This window comes from Pelodiscus sinensis, chromosome 1 (genome assembly GCF_052426305.1).
Source record: "Pelodiscus sinensis isolate ZL-2025 chromosome 1, ASM5242630v1, whole genome shotgun sequence".
Taxonomy (NCBI): domain Eukaryota; kingdom Metazoa; phylum Chordata; order Testudines; family Trionychidae; genus Pelodiscus; species Pelodiscus sinensis.
This window is the reverse complement of record NC_143052.1, coordinates 31,874,267-31,891,209: the sequence shown is the minus strand read 5'-3', so window position 1 is coordinate 31,891,209 and position 16,943 is coordinate 31,874,267. Positions and strand designations below refer to the sequence as shown.

The 16,943-nt window shown below is 42.8% G+C and overlaps 1 protein-coding gene across 2 annotated transcripts in view; it reads right to left on the bottom strand.

The window, feature by feature from the left end:
• The window catches only part of TBC1D22A (TBC1 domain family member 22A), a 435,605-nt gene that overhangs the window by 358,169 nt on the left and 60,493 nt on the right, over positions 1-16,943 (bottom strand). For both annotated transcript variants that reach the window (XM_075927774.2, XM_075927768.2), the window contains one exon: positions 3,022-3,092. In XM_075927774.2, coding sequence (XP_075783889.1) covers positions 3,022-3,092 — 71 coding nt within the window. The remainder of the gene's footprint in view (positions 1-3,021; positions 3,093-16,943) is intronic.

The window sequence follows — 16,943 nt, the reverse complement described above, 5'->3', positions numbered from 1 at the left end:
GCAGTCTTTGATAGTCTCCTATCAAAGAACTTACTCAGTAAGATCATACTTCACTATTAGAACACAATAAAACAGCGTTTTAAAAGTCTCCAACCTTTCAAAAACTATACACAAGTGTGGAAAGCAATGCCAGGTGCAGTTCCTGTGCCATCCAACTACAACAGGTCCTACAAATTTACACAGGAGTGGAAAAGCTTTAACTCTGCTGAGCCATGTTTACACAGGGACACACAGAAAAGTTAAGCCAAATTAACTAAAAATGTGAAACATTAGTTAAAGCATATTAAACCCGAGTATAAGAAAAAGTGAAATAAGGCCCCTTTACTTCTTCATGTGAGCCTCCACACAGAGATTTAATGCTCTTTAACTTCACATCTTCAGTTAACTCAGGCCTCGCCTACAGGGAGGGAAAGGGTTAAAGCCATGGCTTTTTGCTGAACATCAAGCATTACACAAGTCACAGTAATAGCATGCACATGGGATATTGTGCCCTCTGTCAATGTGCATCATTGTGTACCCACAGCAGCATTTCGCTGCAAATTGAGAGAAGGGCATTCTCTGAGAGTATTCCATCTTCCTTTGCTTTGCCACTGAATGATGTGTAATTCTGAAACTTTTCTTGCTGTTCACTATGGAATGAATAGTGGGAAGCCAGTCTACTTCAAATTCTTAAATCCCATGATTCATCTGTCTCAGTGCAATACTTCCTTTATGCATGGGCTAGAACTATTTTCAAATTGCTATGAGCCAACAGAGACCCAACAAGACTTCATGCCACTATCGTGTTAATCTCAAATGGACAGATGTTGATTAGGATGAATTTCAGCATTCAAACTACTGGACAGAAGGTTCCTTAAATAGCCTGGTTTTGAGTCACCACATATTTATGAAAATCTAATGTAGGTCCTCAAAAAACTGACAAGTTTTGTACATCCCCTACTACATTTTTTCTGTTGTCCCTTGTTTCAATGTAGGTTTCCTTGACCGGTTTGCTTTTTAGCCAGTCTTGTTTGGCATTGCATTCATGGCCCCACTAATATCCATGAAAGGACTTTGCTCTATTGGCTGTCCACAGGATCTTTTATGCACTAACCCTTTTCCTCAGGATCTTGGCACAGCTCCAAATAACTGCTCAAAAATGTGTTGTAGAACCTTCTAGAGAATTATCACAGGCATTGTGATCACCTGGGATCCAGAAGCAAAAGGACAAAATCTGGCTGTGCCATCTTATCAACTGAAGTGACAGCATCCAGTCAACATGACCCCAAAGCAGGGCAAGGCCTGCATGTGTACAGACACGTCAATAATGGTTACTCACAAATCAGTGTCAGACAGCCATTGGAAGACTGCCAAAGTAGCTTTCAGCAGCATTGCATTCATGAAAACAACAGTCCACACTAACTTCACAGCAAAGTTAGTTCACTTTGAAAGAGGACTGCAGAGTCCCTGTTAAATGCAGTGTCAGTGTTCTACAATGAATTCCCTCATGTGTATGCAAGCAATTTCAAAGTGGATTAATTCAAAATGCTGCAGATTAAACTCCCCATGTAAACAATCTCTCTGTTTAACTCTTCTATGTGTAGGCATGCCCTCCGTCTCAAGAAATTCACGTTATTCAGCTCATAGCTCGGACTTCAAATTTTGAAAATTAAAATAAGAGTGATTGTGCATTGTGTGCTTAATTTTAATTACAAGAGATATTTAATCAATAAAATATTCACTGTTAAAAACTGCATATGCATTCAGAATAAGAAACTACTACACAACAAATTTATTAGGACTCATTAGCAAGAGTGAGTCTTTCAAACTCTGGAAATCAGATCCAATGTGAAAGTTAACACTTAGTATTCCCTGATGATTTATTTTTTTAAAAGAAAATTGTTTGTCTTTGCTGAAAAAATTCAGTGCTAAACCCTTGTGTGCATATATCAGAATACTAAACAGAGTTCTAATTCATGACGATTTGCAGATAAAGTCTTTTCGACATGAGGAGGTTACTCACCTTCCTGTAACTGATGTTCTTTGAGACGAGCGTCCCTGAGGGTACTCCACAGTGGGTGCTGGTGCATCCCAGCGCCTCTAGAGTACCAGCACCCACTATGGAGTACCCCCAGGGATGCCTCTTGAAGAAGAATCTCTACAGCCTGCCGGACCATGGATGTTCCTGAACAAGAGAGCAGGGATGCATGATAGCCTGGCAGTGGGAGCAGAGCTGTGGTAGCCTGGCTGGCAGTAAGGCAGGGCCACGGCAGTCCAGCAGAGAAAACCCGTCAGGGTCATGGCAGCCGAGCCAGGGCTATGGCAACCCAGCTGGGATCGAAGCAGGCTGGCAGCCCAATTGGGGCTGCGTGCTGGACAGCAGAGGGACTGGTGCTGCCACAGCAACTGGGCTTGGACCAGGGCAGTTCAGTCAAGGCCACATGCCACCCAACAGCGGGGCTGGTGTCACAGCAGTAGGGCCAAGAATTCATGCTGCTATGCCAGCACTGGGGTTGGGGCAGCTGCTCTGGCAGTGGGGCCAGGGAAGCCATGTTGCCCGGACAGCAGTGGGGCCAAAGGAATCAGTAGCAAGGAGGGGCAGCAGACTGAAGGGGCCAGTGGCAGGGGACCTTCCCTGGTTCCACAAATTCTCTCATCCAGGACCACTCAGGCCCAGAGGGTGTTGGACCGTGGAGGTCCAACCTGTAGTTAACACACCTATTTATGATGACAGATTTTCTAGTTCACACTCTGCTAACATTATTAGTTGGAATATATCATATATTTTGTGGGAAGTTTGCAAAATTCTGAATACAAATATTTAAAGAAAAAAATTAAGGTATACCAATTATTTACTAAATATTATCATTTTCTGCTAATTTGACAAACAAAGTTTGAAATAGAACAAATACTGGAACTGTGTTCTTTGTTTTTACCATTTGGTAACATGACAATATTTTGGGGTATCACTAACAAGCCACAACTCAAGTAAAATTCTTCAGTGACAGAAACAATGTAATTATTGCCATACAAAAAACTTACTGAAAGAAGCTTCCACGTGATAGCACGAACTTGTTTGGGAATTCCAGACCAACTCAGTTTCCGTAATTCATCTGCCAAATGAAATCAATTTAATGAGAAGTCAAACACTTAACTAATGAACATTTAACAATACAAGCAAATTAATACAAAAGTGTTTATAATAATATATATCAACGTAAAATTATTTATTACCAGATATGTTGTATATGAATATGCATAAGAGACTTACTGTAGGCTTTACATATACTGACGTTAATTAAAAGGCAACAACTAGTAATAACTCAAACTGCAATGTTTCACTTTGCGATAGTGGAATTTTATCTTAAATGTTAAAAATGCTATTTCCATTTCCAGTCATATTGTACAACGTTATACTGTATATAGGTTCTTTAGAAACTTGTTTCCAAGAGCGAATAGCTAACATAGCATATCCAACTAAACCAAATACACTAATACAGGGATTCCCAAACTTTTTGACACAGGGACCAGTAAATCCATTCATGAGCTTTTGGAGGACTGGTAACATTCATTTGCGTATTCATTAAGCAAATGATGAATATTCAAATAAGTTGTTTCTGGTCCTCCCAAAGCCCCCAGTGCCAGCATTAGCAAAGCTTTTGATACAGACACCCACAATATTCTTGCCAGCAAGCTAAGGGAATATGGATTGGATAGATGGCTAGAAAGCTGGCTAGATCCAGGTTTCCCAAACTTTTTACTTTAGTTGGAACCAGTTTTTTTTCAGTACGGTTTTTTGCAGCCCAAAAATATAAACACACACAAAAAAAGAATGAAAAATGAATACATTTTCAGTGTTTCACCCGGCTGCATCCTCCACCCAGCCTCGGCCAGGGCTTGGGGGACCCGGCGCCACATGGGCACTCCAGGAGGCGGGAGCAGGAGCAGATTGGGGGTAAGGTATCTGGCTAGGAGGGAGGGTGCAAGGAAGGGTAGGGTTGCCAGGTGTCCGGTTTTGTACCGGAGGTCCAGTATTTGAGGGTTTTGTCTGGGAAACAAATTGAGAAATTACCAGACATATAAAATGTCTGGTATTTTCTAATTAGGTAAGTTTTATTATAATTAGATGTATCAGTCCTTAACTGGGAACTGACTGGCTGGTAGATGTGCTCACGCTGCCTGAGTGTTTCTACCTGCCAGGCAGTTTGCAACTACTGGAGGAACAGTATGGGAGATGGGGCAAAATGGAATCCCTCGCCAGACTCTCTCATCTGCAGGGTCTGCATGTGACTGGGTGTACCCAGACAGGCCCCCCCGGTCACGTCCATCTTGTTTGCCCCTCTGAGGTGCCTGGAGAATGCAGGGCAGAGAGGAGCAATAAAATCAGCATAGCCTTTGAAGCCTCGATGCGAGGCCAGGATATGACAGCTCATCTGATCCTAGGTAAGCTGAAAACATATATATGAGAAAGAACGATTAAGGCAATGAGCTGACCTCGAGGCTGCAAGAACTGCTCTGGCTGGCACCTATATTGATACGATCACACACAGTCGTCCTGGGAGAGGAATCTCCCACTGAGAAAAGAATGCCCAGTACTCCCGATTTAGTTCTCTCTCTTACAAGTGTAAATTAAGTTCACAACTCCCTTGTAAGAACTGGTGACACAAAGACGGACCAGCACCATTTGGCATCACAGGTAAGAAAGAGAAATACATGACCCCATGGGTATAAAGATGGGTCCAGCAGCACACTCACTTTGAGTATCAATCTACCATCTATCTCCTGGTCGGGTTAGGTGTTTGACCTCCCGAGGTCCACGGGGACGCCCACCTCGTATTACATTTTTCCGAGGAATTGAGGAACCAATCCTGGCCTGACACACTGTGACCGAGCGACGCAGAAGGGGGTAAAAATTGTACCTGTATGTGTCCTTTTGTTTTAGTGCATGCATAGAATAGAGCTCTTTAAAGATTAAGCTGTCACTTGGTACCATTATTTCTATTTTCTATCTTCCTTCTTCCTGTGTAACCATAAGATCTGTATTTGCTAGCAGTTAAGAAATAGAGCAATAGCCATTGTAACCATATGATTTATAAGATTCTTTAATAAACCTGTAACTGTTTAAGCTGTAACCTGACTCCTTCAGTTGCTGTAGTAAAACCAAACACAATTTAAAAGAACTTCAGCTGGTCATAAGGGAAAGATATAGGAAGAGCTGGGGCATTTGGATCGTGTTGCTTCCAGAGGACAGATCCGTAGGGGCATCTCTCAGTCTTCCCTAGGCTGCCCACTGCGAAGGGATACTGTATCCTAGCAGTTAAAATCTGAGATGTAATAAGCTCTTCCTATAAACTCTGGGTTCTCCCGTCCTCCTCCTCCTCCTGATCTCCCCCGTCCAGCCTCCCCTACCCCCCACCTCCTCCCAGCCTGCTCTGCTCTACCCCCATCCCAGCAGCCACCAGGCACGCTGAGGCCCGATATTTTTTTCCTGTGGCCCAGTACTGGGCCGCGGCCCATAGTTTGGGAAACGCTGCACTAATATACTCTATCTAAAGCTACTGAACATCTATCAAGCTATAATAATGTTCACTATTTTTCTTTATGAATTCTGAGTTTATATAATACATAAAAAGCATGAAAAATATTACATGACAAGAGATGCCTAATAATGTTTGTTAGGAAACCTAAAACTCACTCTCTTGCTTCTTCTCATTGTGGGCAGAAAGTGAGGATGAAAATCCTCCATTACGGCCAAGTGATTATATTTACTTATGTATATATTATATATAAAAGTAATCAAGATTTAGGTTCTACATATAAATATGCAGAATTTTTACAATCTAGTCAGTCTTTGAGAACTTCCATCCCACCAAATAGTCCTAAGAAAACCACAAAACAGACTACAAATTATTAGAGGATTGAGACTCTGAGGAGATACTGCAAGTGCTTCTCTAACTAGTACTGCTTAGAACATAATTCTTGATTGCTAAATTATAAGATTTGTCACAAGTTAGTGTTGTTGCCTTTTTAGAACATACTCTGTTTACTTCCTGTACACTGCCAAAAAGTTTTACAAATGTATCTTAAAAAGTCCATTTTAATATTTTCTGGTTGATTGATTTTTTTTAATGTTTCCAATTTTGGGGGAATAGGGAGGGTTATAATTAAGACTTGAAATATCCACTTGAAATGTTCTTCAGATCTGGGAATAAGAAAATGATATTGTATGTTCCTCTGTTTGAAATGACTGAAGCAACATTAATACTTCTTAGAGTTATGAGAACATTTTAAAAGATTTTGTGTATTTAAAAACCCCGAACTCTCAGCTTTGTGCAAAAGTTTTACATTTACTCTTTATGACACCTACAAGGATTTGATTATTTTCCATCTGCAACTTCACTTAATGGTTTTACTGAATGATTGTTTCCTACTCAAATAATTTTTAAGGAGACATAATTCCTATTACATTTAATGAGATTTTATTTACAATTATCTGAGTTACCAATTTAAATTCATAATTTTTAATAAAGCCAATTTTTAAACCTTTGGCACTGAGTTTATTGATACTAGGTAGTGTACTCTAGAAGCAAAAACATGTCAAGGTTGTAGAAATGTTTCAAATGTTACTCTGCACCTTAAGCCTAGTATTATATTTTAGGGTTCTTATAATCTCAGGCTTTAGCCCCTCAATGACCAGATCTAAACCTTCTATTTCTAAAACAGTAAAAGCTGTTTTATCTGGCACTTCACCAACTGGAAAGCTTTGTAATCATGGTGTCCAACCAGTTCTCAAGCAAACTAGCCACACTCAACCAGCCATGAGTAGCCACATGTGGTTAGTGAGTTGAACACCATGGCTCTAAAATAAACTTGGCATTTCTGATCTTCTTGGAAAGTCAGGTTTATAGTTCAGTGGAGATGGGGACGGCAAGCTCCCTACCTGCCTTTTCATGGCTCCCCAGGAATAGCAACATGTCCCTGATACTCCTAGGAGGAGGAACAGTCATGGGTGCTCCATGTAATAACCCCACTCCCACCCAAAGCACTGGTTCTGCAGCTCCCATTGGGAGTTGCAGGGCAGCACCTGTAGCCAGAGACAGTACACAGAAGCACCTAGCCATGCCTCTGCCTAGGAACAGCAGGGACATGTTCTCACTTGCGGGGGAGCTATCTGATGTGAGTGCCACCCAGATCCAGCATCCTCAAACCCTTGCCATGCTCCACCCCCCCCCCCCAACCTGGAGCCCCCCTCCTAAACCTCCAAACCTCTCATCCCTCACCCCACCCCACCCCAGAGCCTTCACCCAGAGCTGAAATCCTTCCCCTCCCATACTTATTCCAGTTAAATTGACCAGAATATCTGACTAACTGACACTTTCCCCATTCCTACAACAAGGAAAATAACCAAGTTTTTACTATATATGCTACCAAGAAATTTAACTTAAAAGAAGTGGCTCTAGGGCTACTGCAGCGTGTGAGAGAGAGACCTCCCTTCTTCACTGTACAACACAGTGGCTGCTATAGTGGGGAAAACACACACCTCTTTTCTCAGCCCCAGCACAGTAGTTACTGCAGAGAGGGAGAGACCGCTCTCCCTAAACTACTGCTAAAACTTAATGGAAATCACTTGTCCAGACAAGAACTTTTTATACATAGCTTTGCAATGGTACAAACAACATCTGGAAAGATCATGAAGTGGTCTACTGAAACTCCCAACAATTTTGAATTGGTCCACACCCCCCCAAAAAAAAAAAACAATCAGAACCACTGACATGTTAATCCACTCTCCACTGAACAGTAATTCCCGTCCAGTTAATCCAACCCTTGTCTTCCATTTATCTACATCCACAAGCATTTCTGCCATGGTCTTTCACCGTTCAAAGCAACTACTATCCTGAATGCCCATAAATATAGTTAGTACCCAATCCTGCCCAAAAAGCCTGAGTAAAGAGAAAAAAAACCATGCCTTTGTAGTGTCCCACTAGGTCAACACATTAGGCTTCTGGCAGGATTGGAAGGAAGAGAAAGGGGCTCTAGAACAGAAAACTGAGAAGCCCTAACAAGGAACAGTCTGCTACAGTTCCCACATTTATACTAAGTGAGCTGCTGCTGAAGTGACTCTGCTGATCACAACTGCAATATGTTATGGGGAGAACAACATTCTCTCAAGAAGACAGATGCCAAGTCATTTAGGGCTTTAGAGATTAAAATCTTGAATTACACTCACAAATTTATTAGAGCCAGTGAAAATCCAGACGTGTTTGCAAAATGTGATCCCATCACACAACTCCAATTAATACGCAGATATCAGCATTCTATTCTGGCTTCAGCTTTGGGACCGTCTCAGTGAACAGCACCTAACACAGAGAGTGGTAACAGCCACTAGATCTTTTATTTTGCTTGGGTTTTGATTTGTTACAGGAAATAAATCCAGTTTGACTTGGAACCACCTAATCGTGCACACAGCAGGTCAGATCCTCATATAGGGTAAGCTGACATAGCGGAATTCAAATTGAGTTACACATTTATGGCAGCTGATGATTTGGCCCAAAAAGGGTATGCAAGTACAAATCCCTGTCACTTTCATTTTGTCTGTGTTAGAACTCTCCAGGGCAGAACAATATTGGTTATAGCAATTAGCAATGAATAAGCTGGTCCTATTGAATGAATTCCCATTTATACTACATAACCTTTTTAATTATATATTTTAAATGTTTCATTTGTATTCGTACAAGTTATTTGTGGGTAGGTTTGTTTGGTTTTGAGGTTTGTGGGTTTTTTTTTCTTTTTAAGAAGAAATAACTGACTTTACAGACTGCTAGGTAAGCACCTCCACTTCAAAAGAGAAGTTCTGGCGAGTGGATTTGTCAAACCCCAATTATGACCCTTCTCACTTCTGTATTACTTGTATCAACTTAAAGAAATTTTCTTTTGAGACTGGAGAATTTTCCATGCTTGGTCTCTTCCCAGAGGTGATTTGAAGAAATTCACTGCAGTCTTTTTAATGTGCTTAAAATAGTCTTTTTGCATTGTATAAATAAATTGCTACTTATCCCCATCCTGGCAGCAATAACTCAGTAACAGATGAACTTTGAAATATAACATGTAAGCGCCTCTATTGAAGAGTAATTTCATGACCTAGTTTGAAAATTTGAGCATCCAAAAACTGTCCTAGAGACATGTAGCAGAAAACGACGATTGGAATTTTGCAGTTGAAAAGAACTATGTAGGTATTTTTCCAGAAGCTTTCACCTTGGCTCTGAACTAGTCACAGGGAAGTGTGGGCAGCAGGTTCTCAGGTGTGGAAGATTGTTTGATTTTAAAATGTCCAGTGATCCAGTAATTTTTAAACCATTATGTTACAACCTAAACACATCTATAGTTGTTTGCATGATAAGCAAGAGCATGAAACAAAAATGGAATTTGAACATCTTGTAATAGTCCAGTGATTCCATACCTTCCTAATTTTTCTTTAAAAAAAACTAAAAACCTAGAAAATGAAATGCAAAATACCATATGACCACAGAACTAAAGTCACAAATTTGAAACAACAAGAAATCAGGGAATTAAAAAAAAAATGGTACTCCCCACACATTAATTCAGTGACATTGTAAATGCTGCTATTTTATTATTTAATTGCTTAGCTTAAAACTGAAGGAATACAGTAGTTATACAATTAATCACGTATGTACAGTATACAACATGAGCAATTAAAATGTTTCAGGAAAAGCAAACAAACTACTAAACTGTCTTCAAGCCGATGACATTCACATCAATAAAACAAAACACCTCAATTTTAAAATAAAAGAAGAAAAAAGCTATTAAAATGATTTTTAGCTAAACTTCACTAATCATATTTTGTTTTTATTGTCTCCCAGTCATACTTGGTGGTACTTTGTCTATTTAGACTGAAAGATCTTTGGGGAAGTGACTGTAGGCACCCAAGTCCCAAAGACTTTCAAATGGGACTTGGTCTAAGTCAAACTCTACCAGTTCCTGCTTGGGTCACTCCCCTGACTCAAATTCAGTCAATCATTGACTCCAGAAATCTGATTGTGCAGGCTCAAAGAAATGAAAGATAGGAACTTTTGATGATGATCAAGAAAATAACAGAAATAAGTGAATAGTTGGAAGGGCAGGAAGGTGTATGTGGGTGGTTGGGTGTTATTTTGTTTTGTTTTTGAGGCAGGGAGGCACTGCCACAACATGGAGATCCTTGACTACTCCTGGTAAGAAGTGAACACTCTGAAGGGCACTAGCATTGCCAAATGTTCAAACAGAACACCCAGTCGAAAAGGGATCCTGGATGCTCCGTTCAGCTCTGCTAATGGGGCTGTTAGTAGGGTTGCCAGATGGTTTCAATAAAAATACCGGACACACTTGGCATTACATCACAATCTACATTACATCTTAGTTAGAAAATACCACACATTTATATTTTCTCAATTTGTTTCCTGAACAGAAAGCTCAAATACTGGACTGTCTGGTTCAAAACCGGACACCTGGCAACCCTGTTAGAAGTCCAGTCGATAGTGCAGCAGGCCTAAGGCAGGCTCCCTGCAGCTCCCAGAAGAAGTAGGTCCCACCCCCGAAACATAGGGAGAGTCAGAGGGCTCCAAAAGCAGCCTCTACCCTAAGTGCCGACTCTGCAGCTCGTACTGGGAGAGAACTTCAGCAAATGGAAGTTTGAGGGGGGCCCCCACCAGAGCGAGGGGGGCCCCACCAGAGCGAGGGGGGCCCCACCACTGTCTCCAGGAGCCTCCCTTGTACCTTAACCCTCTGTTCCAGCCCTCAACTCCTCACAATCTCCAAACCCTTCAATCCTAGCTTCCTACATCCCAAACCCCTCAACTTGAGCCCTGCCCCAGAGACAACAGCCCCAGCCAGAACCCTCACCCCCTGCACCCTAACCTCCTGCTCCAGCCTGAATCTCCCTCCCACATCATGAACCCCTCATTTCTGGCCTCATTCTGGAACCTGTACCCCCAATCCAAAACCTGTGCCCCCTTCCATACCCTAACTTCCTGCCTCAGCCAAGAACCACCGCCCAGACTCTGAATTCACAGCTCCACCCCCACCCTCCAACTGGAAGCTCCCATCTTGCATCCCCAAACCCCTCAGCCCTGGTACCATCCATGAGCTAACATCTACACTGACTCCTCATCCCCTCTCACACGGGAATCCAGTACCTCAAACTGGTGCCCCTTCCTGTACTCTAAACTCCTAATTTTTGGTCCCGCCCCAGAGGCTGAACTCCCAGCCAGAACCCTCAGCCTCTACTGTGCCCCAACCCACTAAGTCAGTTCAGTGAAAATGACAAAATGAATGACAATAGAGAGGGAGCAACAAAGAGAGGAGGATGGAGGGAGCAAAAGGCGATACCTCAAAGAAGGGGCAAGACGGAGGGCAGAACAAGCGTGTTTAATTTTGCGCGAGTAGAAAGTAGTCAACTCTAGGGCACAGCTAGGGTTTGCCTGCAACTCAACTCAAAACTAGGACTCTGCCTTATATAGAAAAAAAAAGATGTACTACAATCTAAGTGAGAGGTTATGAATTTGTTCATTGCGGTTTTAACACGTGCACGGTTAGACACGGCCTGGTAATATTTCCTAACAGCAACAGGAACCCTTAGCTTCATTAATAAGCAATTTAAAAACAAAAGACGGGTCAAATGCAATATTGCAAGCCTTGAGTGAACGCCAAGAGCAGCAACTATTGAGAGAGTGTAAGACTGACAATGAAGGACCAGTGAAGTAATAAATTTGATGTGTCAATATCCAGCTGTGGGAGGATCCAATTACATACAAGACTAGGTGTCAAACAAACTTGAGCAATCAAGCACTGAAAAGTAAAACTGAGTAGCACCAGCACAGACTTTTATAGAGGCCTCGCGCCCAAAGAGGAAGCTGCTGCCAATCGGAACAAATAATGGCAAAGTAAGTTAGTGACATCAGGAACTGTTTCAGGAATATTCATTTTGCAGAGTCTACGATTACAAAGAGAGACAAAATTTGCCCTTAACTGAGCAGGCCTACAGCTGCAAAAATAGTTTTCTGGAATCTAACTGTGAGCTCCACGGTTAGTTTAATGAAGAATGAAGGCTTTCAGGCTTCAAAAAGAAAGTGATCTCCAACTGTGCATCCTGCTATTCCATTACTCATTTTGGACTATTTATTGTTTACCTGTTCTAATCTCTTTTGTGTATTAGCATTCTGGTTTGAAGAAACAGATTGTATGCATTAATTTATAGCTTTTCCTGCAAACATTTATTAAAAATTCATTTTAACATATTTCCACAATAGACTAAATGCATACTATTTATACAAGCTACAAAATGGAAAATACAGTACATACACTAAAACACAGTAAGTTAAAATCCCTTGAACAAAGTTAAGCTGTTTCTAATGTTTTGCGTAGTAATTAGACAATGCAAATTCAGAGTTGCACCAAGATTCATAACATTAACACAGGTTGGACCTCCCTAGTCCAGAACCCTTGGGACCCAAGTGGTCCCAAATGAGGGATTTTTCCAGACCAGAGGAGGTCATTTCTGTCCTGCCCCCACCCCCACCCACCCCTAGCCCAGCTCCACTCCTGACTGGCTTCCTGGCCAGCTTCCCACCCACCACCAGCCTCACCGCCCTTCTACAGCAGTCCATGGTCCCGTGTCTGGAGTTCCCAGCTCTGCCACAGCAGACCACTGTCCTGCCAGTTGCTCCCGACCCCGCCAGCCCTGCAGAAGCAGTACTGGCCCCACCAGCCCTGCTGCAGCAGCCCAAGACTCCTGCCTCTGCCATGGCAGACCCAGCACACTGGCATTCCAGCTGTCCTGCCACTGGCTCAGCCAGACTCCCTTAGCAGGGCTCCCGCCGCTGGGCCCCCTGAAGCTAGCCTGTCTAGGCTCTCAGTGCCCTGCCAGACCATGGAAGCTGCTGGACCAGATAGTCCAGGTAAGGGTGTAATAGTGTAGCTGATTAATTGATAAGGAAAAGCTTATAGGTTAATGCTATAAGACTACATGCATTTCCTCCCACCTCCCACTAGCAAACTTTTTGCAGGAAGCTCCTTGGGAGTAGTGCTGGAGTGCACTGACTGCTGGCCCCACCCTTGGGGACAACAGAATAGTCAAGTAACGGATAAGAATTCATGCGGTTATTAGACGACTCAATTAACTGATATTTAACATCCCTAAGTCACAGTTGAGAGAGGCTCGACCTGTACTAAAAAACCCTTAAGCCTGATCTACACTAAAAATTAATCCGCTTAAATACATCATTAGGAGTACGAAAAATCCACACCCATGAATGATGCAGTTAAGCCAATCCAAGTCCCCATATAGACAGCTCTAGACTAATGGAAGAATTCTTCCATCAGCCATAGCTACCACCTCTCAGAGAGATGGATTACCTATGCCAATGGGAAAACTACACTTGTCTACACTTGAGAGCTACAGCACTGTCAGAGGTGTGTGCATTTGAAATGCTAAAGCTGCACAAGGCCTAACAATATTTTTTGGCTTTTTATTAAGAATATCCCTAGCAAAAAAGTTCCTCACGGAGGCAAAATGCAGGACAATGTAGCACTTTAAAGACTAACAAGATGGTTTATTAGATGATGAGCTTTCGTGGGCCAGACCCACTTCCTTAAACTATATGGCTCCAGCGATGGAGCCATGTAGATTAGACAGATAGGCAAAGGCAAATGAAGCCGCGATTTAAATGATCGCGGCTTCATTTAAATTTACATGGCTGCCACGCTGAGCCAACAAACAGCTGATGAGCTGTTTGTCGGCTCAGCGCGCTAGTCTGGACGCTCCCCTGCCGACATCAAAGCCCTTTGTCGGCAGCCCCATTATTCCTCGTGGGATGAGGTTTACCGGGGCTGCCGACAAAGGGCTTTGATGTCGGCAGGGGAGCGTCCAGACTAGCGCGCTGAGCCGACAAACAGCTCATCAGCTGTTTGTTGGCTCAGTGTGGCAGCCATGTAAATTTAAATGAAGCCGCGATCATTTAAATCGTGGTTTCATTTGCCTTTGCCAAAAGAACAAATCTACATGGCTCCGTCGACGGAGCCATGTAGTTTAGACGTACCCTAATTTGGCAGCACATTGGCAAAGAAGCTTGCATGGCCATATTGCTACTTCCTATTCTGTTATAAGATGCCAGCAGCTAGGATCAATGTTTCTGGGTTTGGCAAAAACAGGTCAGTCAACTATAAACTTGTTCCACCAAAGCGTCTTCAAATATTGGGATGATGGAAATCCCTGATTATTGAATTATTACAAATAATCAGACCAAACCTAACTGGGGCAGGAGAGGGAGGAGGGAAGAATATTTGATGTTCCAATATTCAATTTCATTTTTAAAGATAGATTTTTTTTCAAATGCGTCAAAGACACTTGTAATGTTAAAAGAGATTTGAAGAGTGTCTTTTTGACTGCAAAATCTCTCATGGTTTTACTTAAACATTACAGAATTGTAATAACTTTTCAAAAGTTGTTTTGGAATTGAAATGATATGGATTTTAGTTAGGTTGTTAGATAGTTTCAAGGGAGCAAAAAATAGCCCTTTGTTTCTAATGGTTGCTGCAAACTAACCTTTCAGATCTCTACTGCACTTGCATAATGATGCAAGCAAATGCACTTTGTGGCACAGTGTTTCTCCAATAAGACTGTAAGCACATAGAGTACATTGAATATTGAACTAGAGCCAGTGTTCCCTGAAAGCTCTGTACTTGTGTGGCCATTCAGGAGAGATTCAAATGCCACCCAGCAGATTAGCAGAGTGCCCACAGCTCGATTTGTGTTTCTAGTGGTGGTTCACATTTGCACATGCCTCAGTGCACATAAACATTATTCTGCACATGGTTGGAAAAGATTAAAGGGAATGTTGTTATGTGTGCACTCTCAAATTTGACTTTCATATGTATATCTAGAGAGAGAGAATATAAATAAATAAATGCATCTCTGTTCTACTCTGAACCTCCTCAACAAGAAAAGTACAGCTCAATATTTTATGGTAGGTCTCTGCATAAGTAAAATTTTTTAGAACAAAGTTTTCAGCTAAATGAGGGTTTAAAAGACAGTAAAATTCCCATCTCCCAGAGGGCTGCATGAATTGTAAAGTTTTATGTAACTTTATAGGTCTTTTCTTCATCACTAAATCTACAGCACTGATGTTACAAGTGGACAGAAGTAGCCACCTCTTCTTTCCATCCACAATATAAGCAAGACTTCTGCTAGGAAATTAATTAACCTAAAAGGTCAGTGCTGCTTTGTCATTTTCTTCTTTGTCATTCTTTTCTTTTCCCAAGTGATCCATTTCCTCCACCTCCATGACTTCCCTCTTTTATAGTTTTCTGTTGTTTATCCTCCTCTTTGAAAAGTAGCATCTGTGCCTGCTGCTGTCATACTTGCTGTGATCTTATGGGCTGTCCTCCTACTTTGTCCCACAATAACTTACTTCCCTCTTTGCTCAAACCATGATTCTGTGCAAAAAACACATCCGGTATGTATAAAACCTCAGCATTTGCATGTACACTGAACATTTTATGTAAATCAAAACATATTCATATTTAATGGATAAAATCATGTCAGATGGAGTTATCTGTAGTTTTGTCACCAATCTCACAGAGGTCAAGACTTCACCCAATATTCTTAAGTCACTTGTAAAAGACCACAGAGAGAATTACATCCAAACCTAGACTGAAGCACACCATAGTGTGGTACGCAGCACTGCCTGTCACACAGCTGAGCTGCCCCTCCCTGTTCAGACATTGATAGATCTAGAACTTGTCTACCCTTCAAAAGCTAGAGGCACATCTACAATTACAGTGCTTCACTTTAGACCAGGGGTGGGCAAAAGGGCTTCCACGGTCCAGATCCAGCCCACCAAACAGGTTGATCCAGCCTCAGAGGCCCTGCCACTCCCCGGCCCTCAGACCAATCAGGGCCTAGGGTCCAGGGAGCACATGGTGCTTAATATCAACCCTTATGGTTGACTAAGTACCACGCACCCAAGGGCAGGGAGCAAGAGACTTTGCGTGCTCACCCTGCCCAGGGATTGGGGGTGGGAGGAGCTTACACAGTCTCCTCCCACCCTACTCTAGTTCTGCAGGGTGCTTGCAGTGCTTAGAAGGGGGCAGGAGAAGTGTGCAAAGTCTCCTCCCACCACCAGGAGCGTGGAAACCTATAGAGGGAACAGGGCACAGCTGGTGGTTCTCTCTGGGCCTGGGCTGGGGACCAGGGGCAAAGACTTCACGAGCTCCCTCATCCCCAGAGTCTGTGGGTCAGGGAAGCACGGAAGTGTCCTGGTTCTGCTCCTTCCCCATGAGGTCCTGTCCCACCCAGGGCCACGTCAAAAATTTCTAAAGTGGCCACCAGTCAAAAATTATTGCTTATCCCTGCTGTACGCACTACCTACATCAATGGGAGGGGTTCTCCCATATGTACAGGTAATCGACGTGTGGTAGCTAAGTTGACAGAACTCTTCCATCATCTTAGTGCTGTCTCTATGACGACTTAGGTTAGTATACTGTGGATTTCGCACATTCCTGAGCAGAAGCACTGACTTATTCAGATCCCAGAGGGTACCTGACCCCCACTTTGCCCAAGCCCTGCCTTCATTCCACCTCTTCCTCTATGCCTCCACCCTGCCCCTACATGCCCCAAACTCTACCTTAGGCCTATCCCCAATTTCAGCCCTACCCTGCCTCTTTCCACTCCCAGCCCACCTCTTCACCATCCTCTCTCATGCCTTTCCCCTCTCCCTCTCCAACACCTTCTGCACACTGCTGAACAGCTGATCCACCTCAGGCAGGAGGCACTGGGGAGGAGGGATGCCAGTGAGTGCTGAGCACCCACTAATTTTTAACCTGAGGTGCTACAGCCCAAGAACACCCACAGAGTCCGTGCCTATGCCCTTGAGTAATGTAGGTAGGGCAATCTAATTTTTAGTGTAGAGCAG